This window comes from Pelobates fuscus, chromosome 1 (assembly GCF_036172605.1).
Source record: "Pelobates fuscus isolate aPelFus1 chromosome 1, aPelFus1.pri, whole genome shotgun sequence".
Lineage (NCBI taxonomy): Eukaryota > Metazoa > Chordata > Amphibia > Anura > Pelobatidae > Pelobates > Pelobates fuscus.
In genome coordinates, this window is record NC_086317.1 from 168,297,949 (window position 1) to 168,319,829 (window position 21,881).

At 43.2% G+C, this 21,881-nt stretch overlaps 1 protein-coding gene across 2 annotated transcripts in view; it reads right to left on the reverse strand.

The window, feature by feature from the left end:
• The window catches only part of DHRS11 (dehydrogenase/reductase 11), a 162,407-nt gene extending 145,808 nt beyond the window's left edge, over positions 1-16,599 (reverse strand). For both annotated transcript variants that reach the window (XM_063452063.1, XM_063452054.1), the window contains exon 1: positions 16,387-16,599. In XM_063452063.1, the coding sequence (XP_063308133.1) occupies positions 16,387-16,518 (132 nt within the window). In that variant the 5' untranslated portion in view covers positions 16,519-16,599. The remainder of the gene's footprint in view (positions 1-16,386) is intronic.
• Between the last annotated feature and the right edge of the window lie 5,282 nt (positions 16,600-21,881).

The following is a 21,881-nucleotide window of genomic DNA, read 5'->3' on the forward strand; positions in this document are numbered from 1 at the left end:
AGACCACAACTGGCAAATATATTTTCTGCAATACACTGCTTAAATAGACACCTCTGTTTTCTGGACAAAAAAAAATTAATGACATTTTTTCAATCGTTGCAGCATCTGTATACAAACAAATTATTCTCCTTTGTTCATTGTTCTTACAGTCCCTGGTGTAAATACAGCACTGTCGTTCAGTCAGTAACAGCCTAGCCACACCTCTGCTTCACAGCTAGAAAGCCCTGTATCTCTCATTCTTCATGCCAGATTTCTCACTGGGAGGCATTGATAAGCACATGAGCATCACAGCAGCTGCTTAACCCATCTTTAGAAATAGCCACCGGCTTGTCTAGCTGCACAGAGTATAGTAAAAATATATTTCTTAAAAGTGCTCTTTCATTATTTCTGAACTAAAATATTAAAAGGGATGGCTACAAAGCAGACTGTTTACTGAACGCTTGACCAGCGCAAACTTAGATAATTATTTTCCCTATCTCGAATATAAAAATATATTCTGTAAAACATGAGATCTCGCTGTATGCCAATGGTTGCTACTGCCAGTATATATGGGACTCTGAATACAACTGGCCTAATATAACCATAAATTACAATCTGAGATAAAAAGGTCATGATTGAACACGAGAACAGCAGAAGTATTATAATCAGATTAAGGCATCATGGCCTACACCAAACAAACCACAAGTACCATAATCAGTTAAATTAAAAATCCACAAATAAATAAAAAAGTTAAATCTGTCAGCAGACATAGAATACAATTGGAAGTCTATGTAGTAATAGAATCAAAGAATAATGCTCAAGCATAGGGATAGTCCTCAGTTACCAGTGGTTCATACATAGGGCACAAAGGGAACAATATTTTGGACATTCCACTCAAGCATCACTCAGCAAAGATGCTGCCTGAAGGCCCGAAGACTGCATACAACAGCAGAAGATAAACAGTTGGCCATTGTTTTCAGCAATGGGGTAGTTGGGGTACCTAGTGGTATGGAACTGACTGCTGCAATCCTCTGCAGAGTTGACCAGCAAACGTCTGGGTAAAAGGTTAAAGGGTATGTTTAAAGGGACACTATTGGCACTAAACAACTTTAGCTTAATGAAGTAGTTTGTGTATAGATCATGTCCCTGTAGTATCACTGCTCAATTATCTGCCATTTAGAAGTTAACTAACTTTGTTTATATAGCCATAGCCACACCTCCTTGAATGTGACTTACACAGCCTTCCTAAACACTTCCTGTAAAGAGTCATCTAATGTTTACACTTCCTTTATTGCAAATTCTGTTTAATTTAAAATTCCCCATCTTCTGCACCACTAATAGCTTGCTAGACCCTGCATTAACCCCCTGTATATGATTAAAGTTTAATTTACAGAGTAGGAGATAAAAAAAAAACTTTTAAATTAAGTTAACATGTGATTGAAAATTAAGCCATATTTTTTTTTTTTTTTTTTTAAAGCAGGCTTTGTCAGTCAAAGCCAGGAGAAGTGTGGCTAGGGCTGCCTAAACAGAAACAAAAGTGATTTAACTCCTAATTGGCAGAGAATTGAGCAGTGAAACTTCAGACACATGATCTATACACCAAAACTGCTTCATTAAGCTTAAATTGTTTTGGTGACTTCAGTGTCCCTTTAAAAAGGCGCCTTATTGACCTTAGAAACAACAACTTAGCACTGAAAATTTGGAAACACAGTACAGTATTTCTAAGGGGAGACTCTGGTGCTAATGCTCGCACATTACACATATAAGTAATAGGTGGAAGTAAAAGATTATCAGATGCACGCTCAACCCATTGCTTCTATCCTTAACTAGTATGGATTCTTATCGTTATTGTGGTGTTAAACTCTGCCATAATCATGCCTCTAGGAGGGAACATAGGCACAGGAGCTCAGGGCCCCTCATGTAACCGTTAACAAAATGTTTTGACACTGAAAATTGGAATGTGTCATGGGAAAAACATATTGGTGCCTTGAGTGTCTCTTGAAGCAGCTCTGTCATCTCTGGTCACTTTGAATTTTTCATAAAAACAAAAGCCCAGGTTTAAAAAAAAAAAAAAGAAGAAGAAGAAGATTACATAACTAATAATGGAATCTTTTTGTCTATGGATGATCTCATGCTATTTGGAATTCTCTTTAGACCATGGAGTTCTATTCACATCCATGTGCAAGGATACAACATTGATGATAGCTTTGGCAGATAAAGCTTCAGAAACTGAGACGCTCAGTTTATCAACCTTTAGGCAAGGTCAGCTTCGGGGGGGCTGGCAGCCTCAGGCCTGGGGGGGGGCAAATCCAGTCAAGTGGCCCTTTGCACCACCGAATCAGCTTATCATCCATACCCACCTTTTCCTGGTTTTATAACGGATATTGATGTTATGCTAATCAGTAGCTCTTTGCCATACCCACTCCTTAGCAGCTCCGACTTTCAATGTTGTCAGAGCGCAGGCTGAGAATCTCACTAACTAATTCACTAACTGAGCGCCGGAACCACAAGGGAGAGGATATGATCTGACTGCACCAACTGCTGGTGCGCACCAGTGGACCACCAGGGAATCATTTAAATTGAATATGCTGGTGTCCCCAACTTGCGAGCTGTGTTGGTCACCGGGCGCCTCTGTCATGGCCCCCTGCGTGACCGCACAGCCCAAAGGCTGGCCCTGCTGACAGACACACTGGCACTCACTCTCAATATCACACATACAAACCCTGACAGACACACTGACACGCAGACAACCACTAACTTGACAGACACACTCGCTGACACACAAACACTGACAGATACACACACCCCAACAGACACCAGTGCCATCTTAACAAGTCAGTGACTTACCTGAATCCAATGCCTATGTCGCTCGGCACTGGGTCAGACTCCGTCCACGCTCCTCCCCCGCCGACATCAGCCAGCGGGGGAGACCTAATGCGCATGTGCAGCAATGGCCCCTCGCGCGCATATTAGACCTCCCTATAGGAAAGCATGTTTTCAGCTGCAGGGTTAAAACTAGAGGGACCTGGCACCCAGACCACTTCATTGAGCTAAAGTGGTCTGGGTGCCTATGGTGGTCCTTTAAGAAAGAAAACTCTCTTTAAGAATGTATTATGCAATGAGAAATGTAAATTTATGACCGTGAGGCTGTTATAAAAATACCAACAATGCACTTTTCTGTAGTTTCTGTAGCATTAACCTTTTAAGAACTATATCTAGCTTTTTAACCTGTTGCAATCAGGCACATTACATTATTGTGCCTGAATGACTGGGGAGAATGTGCATATGGCAAAGCTATGTACAAACACAATTAGGAGATAAATACTTCAGACAAACACCTACCAGAATACCTTAAAGGGGCACTCTAAGCACCATGACCACCGTGAACTATAGTGATTTTGGTGACAGGAGTCTGTTTTTAAATGATTTGCGTATTACCGGAGACCCCCAAGACAGTCACAGTCCTACTGGATTTTTGATATTGATAAAGGAGAAGGACCCATGCTGGTTTAGGAATTAAATTTGTATTAAGCTTCAGAAATCAAGTGATGCATTCAGCTAATAAATTAACATACATCACTAGATTTGAATGGAAATTTCCACTTCTGCGATATCACAGAAGATGAGAAGGATTGCAGGAACATGGGAGATTCAGGTAATTCCAAACGTTTAAATACAGTTTGACTCTTAACCATGAGACGAGACCAGGAGACTCTGGTTACCATAATCACTCTAGCACTCTGTAGTGGTGATGGTACATAAAGAGATTTAAGGTCCAGAATACTTATTTTTCTCCACTTGTGTTTTATTGAAAAGCTTTGTAATATGAGGATACAGAAAGCAAACATGGAGGGGGGGGGGAACAAATAAAATGAATAAAATCAAAATGTTTAAAGCAACATGACTCACCCAGTTACCTATTTAGGATACCATGCGCATTATCAAACCTTCATCCCTGCTTCTAAGCCCCTCTCCAGTAAGGCAATGTTGCGTAGCATGTACCTGCCATCTCCACCCCACCACCCGCAATGCAACCATCCATCCAGACCCTTGTGAGTCCATAGCAAGAACAACAATGTAAGGAAATACAGTTCTTGAGTTCTTCTATTATTTTTCCCGCTCATTTTTATCATATTCCTTTTCACGCAAAAGCCTCCCCTTCGCCTGAACCCCCTGGGCGACCGTCTCTGTCCCTGCAGTCTTCTCTTACTCCCCTCCCAGGACTCCTTCATAGGTCACCATAATAAAAAGTTCAACTTGCTCAGTCTGTGTTACCCAACCCTGTTTGTAACACCCACCTTGAAGTCCTCTCTGCAGAATACTTTTTAAAGCGGAAACTTTGTATTTGCTTGACCAGTTGACTGTACTGGTTATGTTGCCTACAGAATCTTGACACCATCACCTGACTGATATGAAGCATTGTGTATTAATGTCAATTACGTTCAACCTGAATGATATTCATTGGCTGGTTGGACAATATTGACCATGACAATGTGTATGTGTTAATTACACATTATCAATGTAGCAGAGACAGATCTGCCCTCAGGCTCCGAAAAGTTGAACTCTGTATATGTCAAATCGTTCCTGAACAATCTAATGCAAATTATAACAACTAAAAGCAATATTTGGTTTAACATTAAATACAACAAATTAAGATATTCTACTGCACTTGATGTGCACCAACTTCAAAATGGTAATGGTATTCTTGAGTGTTCCTTTAAAGTTTAAACAGAAAAAAAAAAAAAGTTACTTTAATTACTACAGGGAGTGCAGAATTATTAGGCAAATTAGTATTTTGACCACATCATCCTCTTTATGCATGTTGTCTTACTCCAAGCTGTATAGGCTCGAAAGCCTACTACCAATTAAGCATATTAGGTGATGTGCATCTCTGTAATGAGAAGGGGTGTGGTCTAATGACATCAACACCCTATATCAGGTGTGCATAATTATTAGGCAACTTCCTTTCCTTTGGCAAAATGGGTCAAAAGAAGGACTTGACAGGCTCAGAAAAGTCAAAAATAGTGAGATATCTTGCAGAGGGATGCAGCACTCTTAAAATTGCAAAGCTTCTGAAGCGTGATCATCGAACAATCAAGCGTTTCATTCAAAATAGTCAACAGGGTCGCAAGAAGCGTGTGGAAAAACCAAGGCGCAAAATAACTGCCCATGAACTGAGAAAAGTCAAGCGTGCAGCTGCCAAGATGCCACTTGCCACCAGTTTGGCCATATTTCAGAGCTGCAACGTCACTGGAGTGCCCAAAAGCACAAGGTGTGCAATACTGAGAGACATGGCCAAGGTAAGAAAGGCTGAAAGACGACCACCACTGAACAAGACACACAAGCTGAAACCTCAAGACTGGGCCAAGAAATATCTCAAGACTGATTTTTCTAAGGTTTTATGGACTGATGAAATGAGAGGGAGTCTTGATGGGCCAGATGGATGGGCCCGTGGCTGGATTGGTAAAGGGCAGAGAGCTCCAGTCCGACTCAGACGCCAGCAAGGTGGAGGTGGAGTACTGGTTTGGGCTGGTATCATCAAAGATGAGCTTGTGGGGCCTTTTCGGGTTGAGGATGGAGTCAAGCTCAACTCCCAGTCCTACTGCCAGTTTCTGGAAGACACCTTCTTCAAGCAGTGGTACAGGAAGAAGTCTGCATCCTTCAAGAAAAACATGATTTTCATGCAGGACAATGCTCCATCACACGCGTCCAAGTACTCCACAGCGTGGCTGGCAAGAAAGGGTATAAAAGAAGAAAATCTAATGACATGGCCTCCTTATTCACCTGATCTGAACCCCATTGAGAACCTGTGGTCCATCATCAAATGTGAGATTTACAAGGAGGGAAAACAGTACACCTCTCTGAACAGTGTCTGGGAGGCTGTGGTTGCTTCTGCACGCAATGTTGATGGTGAACAGATCAAAACACTGACAGAATCCATGGTCCATTGGTCACTGATTTGTTTTTGTTTTGTTTTTGAATGTCAGAAATGTATATTTGTGAATGTTGAGATGTTATATTGGTTTCACTGGTAAAAATAAATAATTGAAATGCGTATATATTTGTTTTTTGTTAAGTTGCCTAATAATTATGCACCTGCACACACAGATATCCCCCTAAAATAGCTAAAACTAAAAACAAACTAAAAACTACTTCCACAAATATTCAGCTTTGATATTAATGAGTTTTTTGGGTTCATTGAGAACATGGTTGTTGTTCAATAATAAAATTAATCCTCAAAAATACAACTTGCCTAATAATTCTGCACTCCCTGTATAAACAATGTAATCCAGGCTCTGGTAAATACATACTGAATACACACTTTCCAATCTACATATTTTAGTTTATTAACTCTATATCCCTAAGTCATTATCATGTATTGTATGAATAGCGAAGACGACTTTATGATAAGCTCTGCTTCTATTAAACATGTTAGCATTAGTGAGGGGCATTCCAGAGGTAATTATTAAAAAAAAATGCTTCAATACTTACATTTATTTTCATCCCACTAACCAAATAATTGTAATCTAAAATAAATGTAGTGGTGTGTTTCAAAATGGCTGTCACAAACATTAAAACTATCTGGTGCAGTAAAGGAGATTTAAAATCTATAAGTTCCTTCTAGCAGGGGCACATTTTTGCTGTATCAGATACTGCAATAGCGTGGTTCTATTGCTGGCAGATTTTTTCACTGAATTCATGGAACGTTTTCTATTTTTAGATAATTTCTACTAGCTATACCTACCAATAAAAGCAAAGCAGACACCAGCACATTTTAGTGGAGCAGTTTTTTGTTTTTTTCATCTTTTATTTGCACTTTTAATGTAAAATTTAAGGATAATTAATTTATTTTGTGTCTTTGATAATATTTTAATAATGTTTAATTTATACATGGGTTTAAAGAGAAACGTTAAGCAGTAAAGCAATAAACTTGTTTAAGCCGTGTTAAGCAATGAACCTATGTGGTACCTACCAGACAGACTAATGTGTGGACATCATAGAACATGAAAAATTAAGGAGTAGATAGCATTTCAAACAAAAAAACATACATTGTCCAAGAAGCGGGTACAAGTAAACATATTAAAGGAACACTAGAGAGTCAAGAACACAAACATGTATTCCTGACCCTATAGTGTTAAAACTACCATCTAGCACATTCACACCTCCCCCTTACTCCCCTAAATATAGCAAAATCTTACCTATACTCCAGTATGCTGCTGCTGGCTCTGCCCCTGGCAGATCACAGGCAGAGCCAGCACCAGCCAAACACAGCCCTGGCCAATCAGCATCTCTCTATGAGCATCAATACAGCTCTATGAGGAACGTTCAGTGTCTCCATGCAGACGACAGAGACACTGAATGGCCGTGCACTACCCCAGGAAGCACCTCTAGTAGCCAGCTGAGGAGTGGCCAGTGGAGGAATCACTAGGCTGTAATGTAAACACTGCATTGTCTCTGAAAAGACAGTGTTTACAGCAGATAGCCTGAAGGGAATGATTTTACTCACCAGAATAAACACAATAAGCTGTAGTTGTTCTGATGACTATAGTGTCCCTTTAAAAAAATAATGTCTGACTACAAAAGTAATGTGCTTAAATAGTAAGAAATGTTAAGTCCAGACTGCCAAAGCTGTAATCTATCATATATTAATATATATATATATATATATATATATATATATATATATATATATATATATATATATATATATATATATATATATATATATATAAATATATATAAATAGCAGAAGCAGTCAAAGGAGGCCCTAGAGATCCTTAAAAAAGCCATGCTTGAAAGAAGATCTGTCACTTTCCTCAAACACTATTTTATAGTTCAGTACAGGCAGTACAGACACGGACATTGGGCTTCAGGGGGAAGGAAAAACAAAATATGTAAGAAATGTGTAGACTCTGACCCACTTTATTAATATGTATCTAAATAAAAAAAATAAAGATTAAAAACATTATTACATATATACTTCATGGTACTTGATTACTTTGAAAATCATGAAGCACACTAGGAAAAAGCTCAGACAAGTCAGAATTTGTAATGATGTCCGAGTTTGCAATGATTTCACATGGAACAAGATAACGGACCCAAGTTGGAAGCACCCAGTTCTAGTACAAAGACATCTATATTCAAAAGCCTCGGAAGTGACAGATCTGCAATAGTGATACACTTGCTCACTATGGTCTTATGATGTCAAAGATGCTTAAAGAAAGTTAAAACAGTAACATTTGAGCAAAGCATCTGTGTTCACATAAACGATCCTGCACTGAGGCTAATAAAGTCAGACTCACAAACTCATGATACAGTTATTTTTCTAGTGTACAAGGCAAACCTCACTTCCATTACAGTGAGGTCTGGTGGGCAATTTGAAATGGCTAACAATATTAATGATGAATCAAAAAACAACAATTTCCAATGGTGGTGGGTACCACTATTCTTCAAACTGATGTGGGAATATAATCCAATCAGTGGCGTACACACAACCCATGGGGCCCCGGTGCGAAAACTGATCTGATTGAGTAATGCTTTCCTATGGGCGGTTTGAATGCGCGCGTGGCTCTTCCCACGCATGTGCATTCGGAGCTGAGAGGCGGATGGGGACGGAGAGATCCCCAGCGTTAAGGGAGTCCGGCGCTGGAGAAAGGTAAGTGCTTAAGACACACACACACTCTCATGAACAGACGCACACATTTACTGACAGACACACACTCAGTGACAGACGCACACAAACATACTCAGTAACAGACACACTCACACACACACACTCACGCACACTCACACTCACTAACACACTCACTAACACACTCACACTAACACTAACACACTCACACTAACACTAACACACTAACACTAACACACTAACACACTAACACACTAACACACTAACACACTAACACACTAACACACTAACACACTAACACACTAACACTAACACACTAACACTAACACACTAACACTAACACACTAACACTAACACACTAACACTAACACACTAACACACTAACACTAACACTAACACACTAACACTAACACTAACACACTAACACTAACACTAACACACTAACACTAACACTAACACACTCAAACGTTTTTTTTTTTTTTTATTTAATCCCCCCAGCCTCCTTACCTGTGGGAGAGCTGGGGGGATTCCCTGGGGTCCAGTGGTGTTGCTGGCCCTGCTGTCACCCGGCTGGCTGGCTGGCGGGCGCGCGAGGGAGCACTGTCCCCTGGGTGCTCCCTCTTCAGCTCCCTTGCGCGCCGCGTACTGATGCCGGAGCCGGAAGATGACATCATCTTCCGGCTCCGGTTTCAGTGCGGTGCGCGAGGGAGCTGAAGAGGGAGCACCCAGGGGACAGTGCTCCCTCGCGCGCCCGTCAGCCAGCCAGCCGGGTGACAGCAGGGCCAGCCTCGGGGGGCCCGGAGGTGGCCGGCTCCTGGGCCCCCCAGCAGAAGAGGCTGGCCCAGTGACCTACATACCTGGGTCGCAGGGCGGCCGGGCCCCCTGGTGGGCCGGGCCCGGTCGCAGCCGCGACCCCGGTATGTACGCCACTGAATCCAATGTTAGATCTGGTTTTTTTGAACAGCTAAAATGCCAATTTGCTAGCATAGCAAGTAAGGTGTAGAAAATAGGGAATCATCATTTTAAAAGGTTTTCTTGGGGTTTTGTCTGCATGCTCTCTGATTATAACAATGTACAAATCAAAAGCAGTATCAGGCTTCAGCGATTACCCCGTAGAAAACATGACACTTTGTATCTCTGTAGAGCAACTGCAGTTTTATATAAAAGCACTTTGTCAAGAAAATAAATAGTGGGATTACTGGTTAATGATAACTCCCAGCCATGATGTGTAGTAAGACTTTTTTTTTCTATTGGAGTCTATTAATATTTAGTAAACAGAAATCCACAAGTCAAGTTTACAGACTTTTAACTTACAGGGATCCTATAGTGCCAGGAAAACAAAGCAGTTTTCCTGGGACCATAGGTATAATAGGTTCCCCACCCCCCCCCCCCCCCCCTCGCGCACCTCCCTCCTGTTAAATCCCCACTACCAGTGTCCCTCGGTGCTGGGTCAGGCTCTGCCTACGCTCCTCCCCCCTGGCGACATCAGACGGAAACGACGTAATGCGCATGTGCAGCAATGGTCACGCGCACATTAGACCTCCCCATAGGAAAGCGTGAGGATGTCCAGCGTCAGATAACTGACCAAAAGTCCCTTTCGATTCCGGAAGCCCTCTGGTAGACAGCCACTGAGGGCAGACTTAGAGCCGCAATGTAAACATTGAGGTTCTTTGGAACAGCAATGTTTTACATTGCAGCACTAAGTGCAATAGGGACGCAGCACCCAGACTACTTCAACTTAAATAATAGAAACCCCCAGATATTTGTTACAGTCAGCATGTCAGTCAGGATGGGAACTGGACTCACTGAAGAACTTTACTCCTTAAGGAGTAAACATAGTATTTGTGCTATTTTTTCCACATCGACACGTCCTCTCTTTCTCATTAAAGGGACACTGAAACCATTTAATCTCAAAGAACTAGATATGGTGTACGGAGTCCCGTCTCGCTGTAATTCCATTTAACGTTAAACCATTTTTGTACCTACAGTTGAATGAGGGCCCCTGCCTGCCGTCTGCTGAAGTTATTTCTCAAGCACAGATTATATACGCATGCCTCCCAACTGTCCTGATTTCAGTCGCCATTTTCATGTCCTGTACGCCATCACCAGGGAACTGTCCCCAATAATCATAGCAGAAGATCATCACAAGATGCGTTCGCTCTCGGTTCAGGGCACCTTGCACTGCCTACACTCTGTGAGTTGGTATGAGTAATGGACAAACCAAATCGTGTGTATTCACATCAGGCTGGCCTGCCCACTTTCCAGGTGTGTAAGCCCATTTTTGGTGCCCCATTTCTAGGTGTGTATGCTCATTTGCCTCCCTGCCCCGGCCTCACGATTCACAGGACAGCATAGTTGGGAGGTACGCATACATTCTTCTAGCCACACCAATTCATACCAGAAATGGCCGGCTGTGATTAGTCACCAATTGCTGCTCAGTCTAATGCTTTCTAATTAAAGGAACACTATACACACATGTATTCCTGACACTATAGTCTGGATTTGGCATTTTAGGTTATCACTGTAAAAAAGGCTGGCTCTGCCTCAATGACTGAGATCATCAATTGGCAGCACTCCCTACATAGTATTGATAGCTGGAGGCTGGCAGGCCCGCCCACTCACACCGCTCCCTCTGGACTCCTCCCATGCACCCAGAGTTGCAGACTGTTAGAAGTTATGCTAAGACTACCACCATGCTTTGTATGTCTTTAGAATGACAAAGCATCATTAAAAAATCTGGGGATCTACCTTTTGGTCACCCCTGATGCAGAGGATCATTGTGAAAATATTCCCAGTTGTAGTTCCATTGAAACTCATCAAGTATACACTCACAGTTAAAGAGCTGCCACTCGAATAGCTACCCTTATGTGATATATGATTTAATCGGAGCTAAATTCCATGTCCATTAAATTTCAGAGGTTGGCAAGTAACCCAGCCTAAGGTAAAAAAATAAATAAATTAAATAAAAAACATTGCATGCAGGATCATGCAGTCATATTCTAATGGAATTTAAAGGGACTCTCCAGGCAGAGTATTTTACTCACCTGGTTCCAGCGCCGCGAGGCCTCGTGAAGCCGCGCACCCTATTTCGTCAAAATGACAAAATAGGCGGGCGCGAGCAGGGAGCAATCAGACGCTTCCATTTGGAAGCGTCATTGCTCCCTTGTGCGCATGCGCGGCTTTGCCGCACATGCGCACATACTTGAGAGGGCGGCATTGATGCCGCCCTCTGAAGTCCTGAGCGCACTACCGCGCATTTGCACGGTGTGCAAGGCCGCAAGCTGAGCGGACTGACAGTACAGCTCGCGGTCTTTGCCCGCCCCCCTCCTCTGCTGACAGGCTGGAGAGAGAAGGCGCGCACACAGTGCTTTCTCTCTCCTGCACACGTCAGACGTATTTTAGTACGTCTGATGTGTACAAGGCCTTTTTAGGGCCTACATGATAGGAAGTCCCTCTGGTGGCCGTCTGAGTGACAGCCACTGGAGGTATTCCTATCAATCAATTTTCTCTGAAAATGTGAGTGCTGCATCCCTCTGCAAGATATCTCACTATTTTTGACTTTTCTGAGCCTGTCAAGTCCTTCTTTTGACCCATTTTGCCAAAGGAAAGGAAGTTGCCTAATAATTATGCACACCTGATATAGGGTGTTGATGTCATTAGACCACACCCCTTCTCATTACAGAGATGCACATCACCTAATATGCTTAATTGGTAGTAGGCTTTTGAGCCTATACAGCTTGGAGTAAGACAACATGCATAAAGAGGATGATGTGGTCAAAATACTCATTTGCCTAATAATTCTGCACTCCCTGTAGTGTCCCTTTAACTGGAGAGAAAAAAGGGCCAGCACATTAGTTCAGCCTATTCTATCACATCAAGGTACCAGTTTAGTTAAGCACCTTCATACATGTATGTTCTCTACACCAGTCAGTTTAATAAGAACAGAGAATAGGAAATACGTTTTTACATTTGAGAAGTCAGCAAATTTCTGCCGTTTAAATAATTCTAATCATAGCGGTCATCTGTCACTAGCTAGATGACAAGTCCAATCATATCAGAGAACTGCTATTTTATAAACTGAAATCACTTTTATAAGTTTTTTTCCTTTGCACCAGGCAGTCAGCAAAGATAAGAAAACAGAAGAGGAGAAATGAAACAATCTTTCTTTTTCTCCAGCTCATTTACAATTTTCACCCTGGGTTTTCCTGGACTGAACTGGATTGTGATGTGATTTACTAAGTCTTTAAATGGAACACTCTGAGCATCATAACGCTAGCCACGGCACCGCCATCTTGGTTCTTTGCCTCCTCCTCCAATCCTGGCTTCCATGAGGAAAGCCTTTCTTTGGAGCACCAGTGGTAAGGGAAAGACTTTCTCGGTGGGGCCAGACATGGGGGTAGAGAGCTGCCCGGACAGGCATCTTGTCCAGCACATTATGGCTAGACCATTTGAAAACAGTTTAAATTTAGTTTTAGTCATTGTCTTTTGACTAAAATTACATATTCATTTTAGTCATCTGAATAGTTTTAGTCTAATTTGACTAAAATTGTTAGTCGACAAAATTAACAATGCTTCCCACATCCTCTACCATAGCCAGAGAGTCTGAAGTCGGCTCCTCTCAGACAATGAGCAAAGCCCTGTACAGCCAGACACGCTTGGTAACATAACCACTGCAAGTCATGGCACTTGGCATGTTCCTTTAGATGAGCAGATTAACACACGTCAAGGTTGTCAAAGAACTACAAAAAATATAAACTACTATATGAAGTCAGATTTTAACATGCTTTAAAAATTAATCCAACTAGACTGAGGTGGCTCATTCACTTTAAAATAATCCACTAGCATTTAGCATTATTATATTTAAAAAAAAAATTAAAAATTAAATCTGGCCACTTTCCTCTGCTAAACAGTTCACCACTGCCTCCAGCAGGCTATTGAAATCAGACTCAACCATACTACAAAGCAGGCTCACATTAACAGCTATGCAATGCCTGAAAAAATGACTGTTTAGCCACTGAAACACGACGACTAGTTTCTGTAGCAAAAGACACAAGTGCCAATGTGTCCTTTGCTGTTTGCATGTCAGAAGTGTTATTTTTGTGTGATTACAAACTAAACAGTGCATGCAATTTAGTAGCATACTGTAGTATTTTTATTGTAAATACAAAAAATAAATAATAATATAATTATATTTAACATAACCATGTTTTTGCAATTTGCATGGTTTTAGGTCTTTTCCCCACAGATCGTACCTGTGTGTTTTGCACTTTTTGTCAGCTTTTTCGGCACAAAATGTCCAAATTAGTTTTCTGCCTAAAAGTACCACCAAATCAGCTCACCATCCTCGCCCACCTTGATGTTATGCTAATCAGTAGCTTTTTGCCATAATCACTCCTTCGCGGCTCTGACTTTCAATGTTGTCAGAGCGCAGGCTGAGAATCTCACTAACTCACCTACTGAGCGCCGGAACCACAAGGGAGAGGATATGATCTGACTGCACCTACTGCTGGTGAGCACCAGTGGACCACCAGCGAATCGTTTAAATTGAATATGCTGGTGTCCCCAACTTGCGAGCTGTGTTGGGCGCATCTGTTGTCATGGCGCTCTGCGTGACCGCACAGCTTGCACAACCTAAAAACTGGCCCTGCTGACAGACACACTGGCACTCACTCTCAATAACACAAACCCTGACAGAGACACACACACGCACACACACATATTCACTGACAGACAACCACTTACTTGACAGATACACACTCAATAACACACACACACTCACTGACTGACTGACAGACACACTGGCACTCACTAACAGACACCAGTGCCGTCTTAACAACATTATGGGCCCTCGGGCAAAGCAGTGCACTACTGGGGCCCTACCTACACAACTCACAGGAATAAAAACAAATTATAGATAGAATTAATCATATTTTTATTTGTACCTCCAACAAATGCAATGCATACATACAATACATACACACACACACAGAAAGACTGCTGAGTACACACAAACTGCTAAATGATGACACACACCTTAGGGGTGTGCGAACAGTGAGACCGCACAGGGCGCCATGGAGCAGGGAGCGCCCTGCGGCCGACACAGCTCACACATTGCCGGCTACCCAGGTGGAGGATTTCATTATTCTCCACCCGAGATAAAACATTAATACTACTATACATTAAATAAAATCTCTGTGTCCCCCACCCTTCTTCTTACCTTTAGTGAAAGAGGGGAGGAGGGAGCACTGTCACCATTTGTGGACTTTCCATGTCACACACGTTTGAGAGTGCGGCATTGAGACCTGCGGTAGCCGGTAGCTCCGCCCAGTGTATAGAAGGGTCCAGTGTAGGAATAATATACAATATTAGGAATAATACACACAGTAGTCCCTACTAATTATGAATTTCAGTGAAATGACAACACCATCAAAATGAGTATTTCATAAAGATTCTATCCTAATGAAATACTATTTTTTTGGAAGAGGGGTGACAGTGCCACTTTAAAAGAATATGCCTGTGAAAATGGAGAGCGCTACTTCTTGTGTGGCAAAATTTAATTGTTGAGCTACTGTGGTCTTAAATTTGGAATTCTCTCTTTACTGAATTAATCCTGTAAACCTACCTGCATGCTTGGATGTTCAAGCAAAATGTCCTCACGACTAAACTTGTTAGAATGCATTAATACATGTTTGCACCTTAACATCCATAATACTCTGCAACACAATTGCTCTTTACGCCAATACAGCAGCTCTTAGACAACTTGAAGCTAAACTAATACTTGACTAAAAATACACAAACTTCAAACACGTGTACATGGATTTGTAAATATAGTCAGACAAGTTACCTGAAGCGGTACTTTTCAGGGCACCTGATCTTCATGTACTTAATGAGCAGTACCAGAGATTGTAATGGGAAACTTTTTCCCACCAGCCTGATAAATTCTCAGCATGAAATGCACACTCTATAATAATAATAATAATAATAATAATAATAATAAATAAATAAAATTAAAAAAATCATTAAAAGGATTAAAAACACACACACACACAAAAACCCCAAACTGTAACACTGATTGCAACTCATTTTTAAAAATAAATGATAGCCAGCCATTCTCTTGCAGTCCAAGCACTAACACAGTAAGAAATGTCTGCACCCCAGTATTGCTAGGGTTCAGTCACTTAGTTCTATGTTCAGGTTAAACAATGCTATCCATATGAATAATACAAATCTGATTATTAAGTGAGGGAATGTCTTAAGCCATGCCTTTATATTATTATTTATTAATACACATATTTAGCTTGTAAAATGATAACAATAACAACATTGAAATAAAACTACTAAAAATCATGACAGACAATAGAGGAGCAGCAAGTTGGACAGGTGAGGCCATCACTGCTTTGCAATAGGAGGGTTGTCAAAAGGTAGATTCCCCCCTCCCCCCTTCCACAAAAGCATTGCAGAACTACAACTCCCATAATGCTTTAACAGCCAAGGGATGGCAAAGCATGTAAGGAAGTGAAGTCCTGGCATTGTTGGATGTGGTATTATTACCCCAGCTAGTGACAGGTAACTAGTGACCCCCACCAGGCATTGCAGAACTTCAACTCCCATGATGCAGTGACAGCCACTGGTGGCACAGCAAATAAGGCTTTGTAGTCCATGCCCCTCTCCCCCCGCTTTATAACACTAGTGAAAGATGCTGGTCACATGCAGACACACGCCCCCCATTGCTCCAGCAGCCTGTCAGTCAGCTCCTATGGTTCTCCAGCACTCACCTCTATCTTGTCCACGTTCCTCGCACAGCCCACCACCTTCATCCCATTCTGGACCAGAGCCCGGGCCACCGCGGCCCCGATCCCCGCAGAGGCTCCTGTGACAAGGGCCACCCTGTCCTTCCAGCGTTCCATGTCAACTCCTGCCTGCAATCCGCCGCCTAGTGCCCGGCCAGCCTGCCTTCCGCTGCTACACCGCTCTGTGTGCTCCACCCCTCCTCCTCCTTCTCCCAGTGACTCCTCCCTCCGGCACATTCATTCTGTCCTGCCAAGCACCCCCTCCATCTCTTTCTTTTTTTCCCTTTAATTCTTCCATCCATTGTCCCGCCCACCTGCAGACATGTCTGCTTTTAAATTAAATATTAACTCTCAGGCTTTTTGTTTTTGCAAGAATTAAGCAGTGAAGCCTGTTTTGTGTCCACATTAGTATACAGAGAGATATAAATACAAGTTAAAAACCTTATTAAACTGGAAAGACAGAGAGAGAGTTGGATTCATTCACTAAAAAGCAGATGGTGGTAAACTGTAAACTGAATTATAAATATAAAAGGCACAGGAAACATCCCTTCCTCTGCTTTGACCTCACCTGCAGATGGTGAAGAATTGAAGAAAGAATGTGGTGGATTGTCAAAAAGAGTGAGATGCAGACCTCTCCCAATGAGCAAGTGGATGGAGGTGTAATGAAATGGTAAAAGGTTCTACCAGGTTGCCCAATATACTATGCATGGCTCCTAGCTATCCAGGACAGTCCTGCCACTCATCCCAAAAATATCCCCGTGTTTACTTTGAATATATATACATATAAAAAACATGAAGTATAAGCCACGCTCCAGCCATTATTCACCATAAAAGTAGTTGAACCTATTGCTCCTCATAAAAGTTTACCTTCTTTCCAAAAGTAATTTACCATTCACATGGAGGGGGGGATTACACAGCTAATGCAAAGAGCTAAACGCGTTTCGCGTCCTACCAAGATGCTTCCTCAATGAGACAGCAGAAGCATTATTTATATAACTAAAATAATTAGTTAAGCTAAAGAGTGGGTTTTTTGCCTTCTTTTGGATCAACAGCAAAAGCATATGGGAGAAAGGCTGAACTTGATGGACGCAAGTCTCTTTTCAGCTATGTAACTATGTAACTATGTAACTGTAATGTTGCATGGCGTTTAGAGTGTACTGTAGACATCCCAGCTCTCCCGGAAGTTCCAGGAGTCTCCTACATTTTAATAGCGGTAAATTATATACTATATCCTGGAGATCAGAGGGTCTCCCCTGCTGTCCGATGCGGTGCCGGCACTATCGAAGCGCCAGCCTTGCTGTGTGACTCGACAGGCCACTGGGGAGATCCACGATCTCCCTCACCAGCAAACAGACACTTCTTGGCAGCAGAGTGGAGAGACGGAGAATAAGGAGCTCGGACAGTAAATGTTCCTCCCGCAATTTTGGCAATTCGTAGCGTTGCTGCGGGTTACCATGGCAACGTTGAACTCTTTCTGCAGCTGGAGAAGCTGCAGGTTAGAGTTACTGAATACCACCGGACCACCAGGGAGTTTGCAATGTCCCCCGTCACTGAGAAAAATATAAGAAGGGGGGGTGGGGATGGACATTCAGTTTTGTTGCTTTGTTTTAAAATAATTTTTAAAAATATGCATATTGGCTCCAAACCTCCCCACACAATAGATATAGGTCCTATAACATCCAACACAGACATACATTACACCCCTCACACACTGCACCACACCCACACACACTGAATCACAGTGTAAGCTCCACCAGTCATGATGGTGTAGCTTTTTTTTTTATATTCTTTATTTTTGCAGTGCGTGAGTTGATAACAATCAGTTGAGAGGTACCCCAAAGGCAATCCTCCAAAGTAATGTCATATGAACATAGAGGTACATGTGAAAACAAGCACATTTTTATATTTGAATATTCTCGTTGTAGTTGTAGCAGGTTAAGATTAACACCGTATTTTGTGTTATCTAGCAAATTATTAGTTAAGCGTTTACATGGCAATAGTAAGTAGATTGAAACTAGCTTGGTTCCGGTCTAAACATACTTTCTGATTTAAGTACAGGCTTAAGTCATGCTAATTCGGCATGTAAGGTATAGAGATGCAAGTTAAACATTTTCAACTAGAGATGTCTGGCGTATAATCATTAATGACATGCTAGGCTGTATATGCATACAATCTAAGATACTTCGTTGAAGATTTTATTAATGAGTAAACATGTAAAAAGTTGAACAGATAGAAGATCGCCGGAGATACAACAGGTATAAATGGAAGTTATGCTATGTTGGGCAGTAACAGTGAGGGTGGTGCTGCATAAGATGGAGATAACGGCAGTATAACATAATATATCTTGCCACGGTTGTGAAGTATCTGACCAGCATATGGCATTTATAAATCTACACTGGTTGACACTATTACACAGAGGTGTCACTGGTTGCCCTTATTATATATTGGTAAGATAGCACTAGTTGAGCGAACACGTGAGAGAGAAACCTGTTGCTAGGATGAAACACGCTATAACTGTCGCTTTTAGCCAGCATGAAACATAGGCAAAATACCATTGCTTGACATGGCCCTAGTTCCCTGTGGCTGAAAGGTTGGATTGTGGTGACATGTCAGCCTATACCTGACAGGGGTAGACCTGACAGACAGGGGGGGGGGGGGGGCGGGGGAAGTAGGTAACATACAATAAACTAGGGGAAATTAAATTGAGTAACATCATCAATCTCCTTTTATAGGATTGCCCTGTGGCACTACTGAGCATTACTAAGTGCCAAATCGCTAGGAACATGGGTAGTCATGTTGGTCGCAGATAAATGGTAAGGGCTTATAGTCCGCGTGGGGCATGCATGAGGCATCCAAGTCCAGGTGCTTCGGTACTTAAGAGGGTTCGGAGCAGTCCAGGTTAGGGATGCCTGCGTGGGGCGGCATAATAGGTGTCTCAGCCTATACCTAGTACTGGTAAATCCTGGATATTGTCCCACTCTTTCTCACCATTGTCGTCCCTTGGCGTGCCGGTGCCGCTTCTGGGGTCGGGTCCAGCGTTATCTTTTGGGGTATGGTGCCCCGCGGTCTGTGGTGTTGCCTTGTTTGTTGTGGATGACCGGTTCTTGCTGCGCTGGAGGCTGCGATGTTGGGCAGGTGAGGTATCAGATTGTGTTTGCTGTGTAATCCCGGGCGTTTTGGTTTGCAGGTGTAAGCGTGCGCCCATCCCGCCTGCTGCCATTTTCCATCTCTGGGCCCGCTGGTGCCTGTATTGTCAGACAGCCATTTTGGATGCGCTTGGTGTCTGCTGATAATAGCTGCGGCGTGCTGCAGGCCGTATCCACTTGGTTACCAGTGCCACTGCTTGGCGATGGGTCGCTCCCCTGCTCACCAGGGTGTCTCTGAAGCTTGTGCATAGGCTATCGAATTTCTCCATTGCAGACCTGGGTGGCTGGATGGTCTGCGCTTTGTGTGAGTGCTGGGCGGCTATCTTGGCTTTGCCCCGCGGGTCAGAAACCCCAATCTGGCTTGTGGCCAGGTCTCCTACCTGGCCGTTGTGACTATTGAGGACCAGGATATCCCCCGCCGGTCCAGAGGGGGGGGGGGGTAGCTAGGAGGGTGGTCGCTTTAGGGCTTTCATGCCGAGGAGAGCGGCCGCCTCTCCCCGGCTTCAGCCGCAGTAGGCCGCATCTGCATCTCTGCGTTCCGAGCTTCGATGGGCTCCGGGGTGGCAACGTTGGGTTCCGGAGGGTATCCCCGACGTGGGTGATGTACCCTTAGGTAACTGTTTGCTGGGCAGCCACTGATTTTGCCCCGGTTTGTGCCCTCTCGGCGGGATCTCGTGGCAGATGCGTCCGCACGACTCGCAGGTCAGGCTCCGCCATGGTGTAGCTTTTAAAATCATGTTTCACTGTTTAAAAAAAGTGAAAAATCCCTAAACATATTTTAAAAGAGTTGGTTATCACAGTTGGTCACAGATTTTAAAATAATAACATACTACATATCAAAAGAAAATAAGAAAATGTAAAAATATATGTGGAAAGAGCTTTATTGAATCATTGCTTTTTTTAAATAAGAAAATGTATATATATATATACACACACACACACACACACACACATTTATACACACAACAACCAAGGATGTTTCTCTGCAAGTGTAATATATATCTAATAAAAGGTGAGGTCAGGATGCCCATTTAAAGACATTTAAAGTTACCTTCACACTCTCCCAAATCCCTATGCACATTTAAATAACTGGAGGTTTTCTAGTATCAGTCCAATGGCCATTAAAGTGTAAGCTCACTGGGGGGCGGGGCCGGACCGCCGAGCTGGATGGCTGCAAGCTAAAGCAGCTCCTGCAACTCACTTGAAAAAACGCTCTAAAACCATGTTTTACCACCCAAGACTGAACCGACAGCGAAGTAGCCTAGAGCTGAGGATCTGCTGGACCCAGGGAGAGGCTGGCTCATCGAGCTTCAGTCCCCTGGGGGAGAAATCTAAGTTGCCCCAACCGGGGCCTTCTCCGGTGGAGAGTGGGGTGGACGGCCGCTGCCCCACTATCCTGTACAACAGACCCCAGCCAGGGGTACAATCCGGCGCGGATCCGGCTCCGTTCCCCCCCCTATGGACCGGGGGGGTGATCCCGGTCCTCACCCTGAGACCCAGACGCCGAGGCCAGAGAGGCCCGACAGCTAAAATGGCTGCCACACCGTCCGAGCACATGCTCCACTGGGAAACTAAGATTCAAGCGGCATTCAACGCCCTGTGTGCGGCATTCCGGACCCGAATAGAGTCCCAGCAGCAGCAACTCACACACATGGTGACCGTTGCCACAGTGGCCCCCAGCGCCATGCAGACAGCCTGCTTATCCTCTGGACTGAGAGCAAAGAGACACAAGTACCTGACGCCACCTGCACCAGGGGTAGAGCCTGCTCGCAGAGCTCCCACACGGAGAAACCCTGCCAGACTGAAAAATCGCCGACCTCCCCTACCTGCAAACAGCTTAAGCACCCAGGCGCTTCAGCACTCAACGGAAAATCAAAGACACAGCCTGACCGCAGGGATGAGGGTCTGTAAAGGCGGGAGCTGGTGGACAGCGACGAGATACACAGCCCATACTGATCCTGGAGACCCTGACAACCGGCCACAGTGTGACCTGCTGGCGAAAGGCATTGGATGACCACAGGACTCAGAGCATAACACTAAGCATGCATAACCTGTAGCCAGTGGACTTCCTCTGGGTGATAATATCCTCATTTATCAGCATGTCTTTATTGCAAAAGTTTTCATCTTTGTTTTTCTTCTGCTGTTCTCTGTGTCTTGAAACCAGCAATTACAACTATGTTTATTAATTGCTTATTGTACACACGTATGTCACAACTGCAGGTTTTAAGCATCACACTCACATACCCACTCATGTCTATGCAACACACACTAACCACGTCTTCAGCCTTGCTATATACCCTAGACATGTTTGAACTCCGTTTGAAACTCCATGTG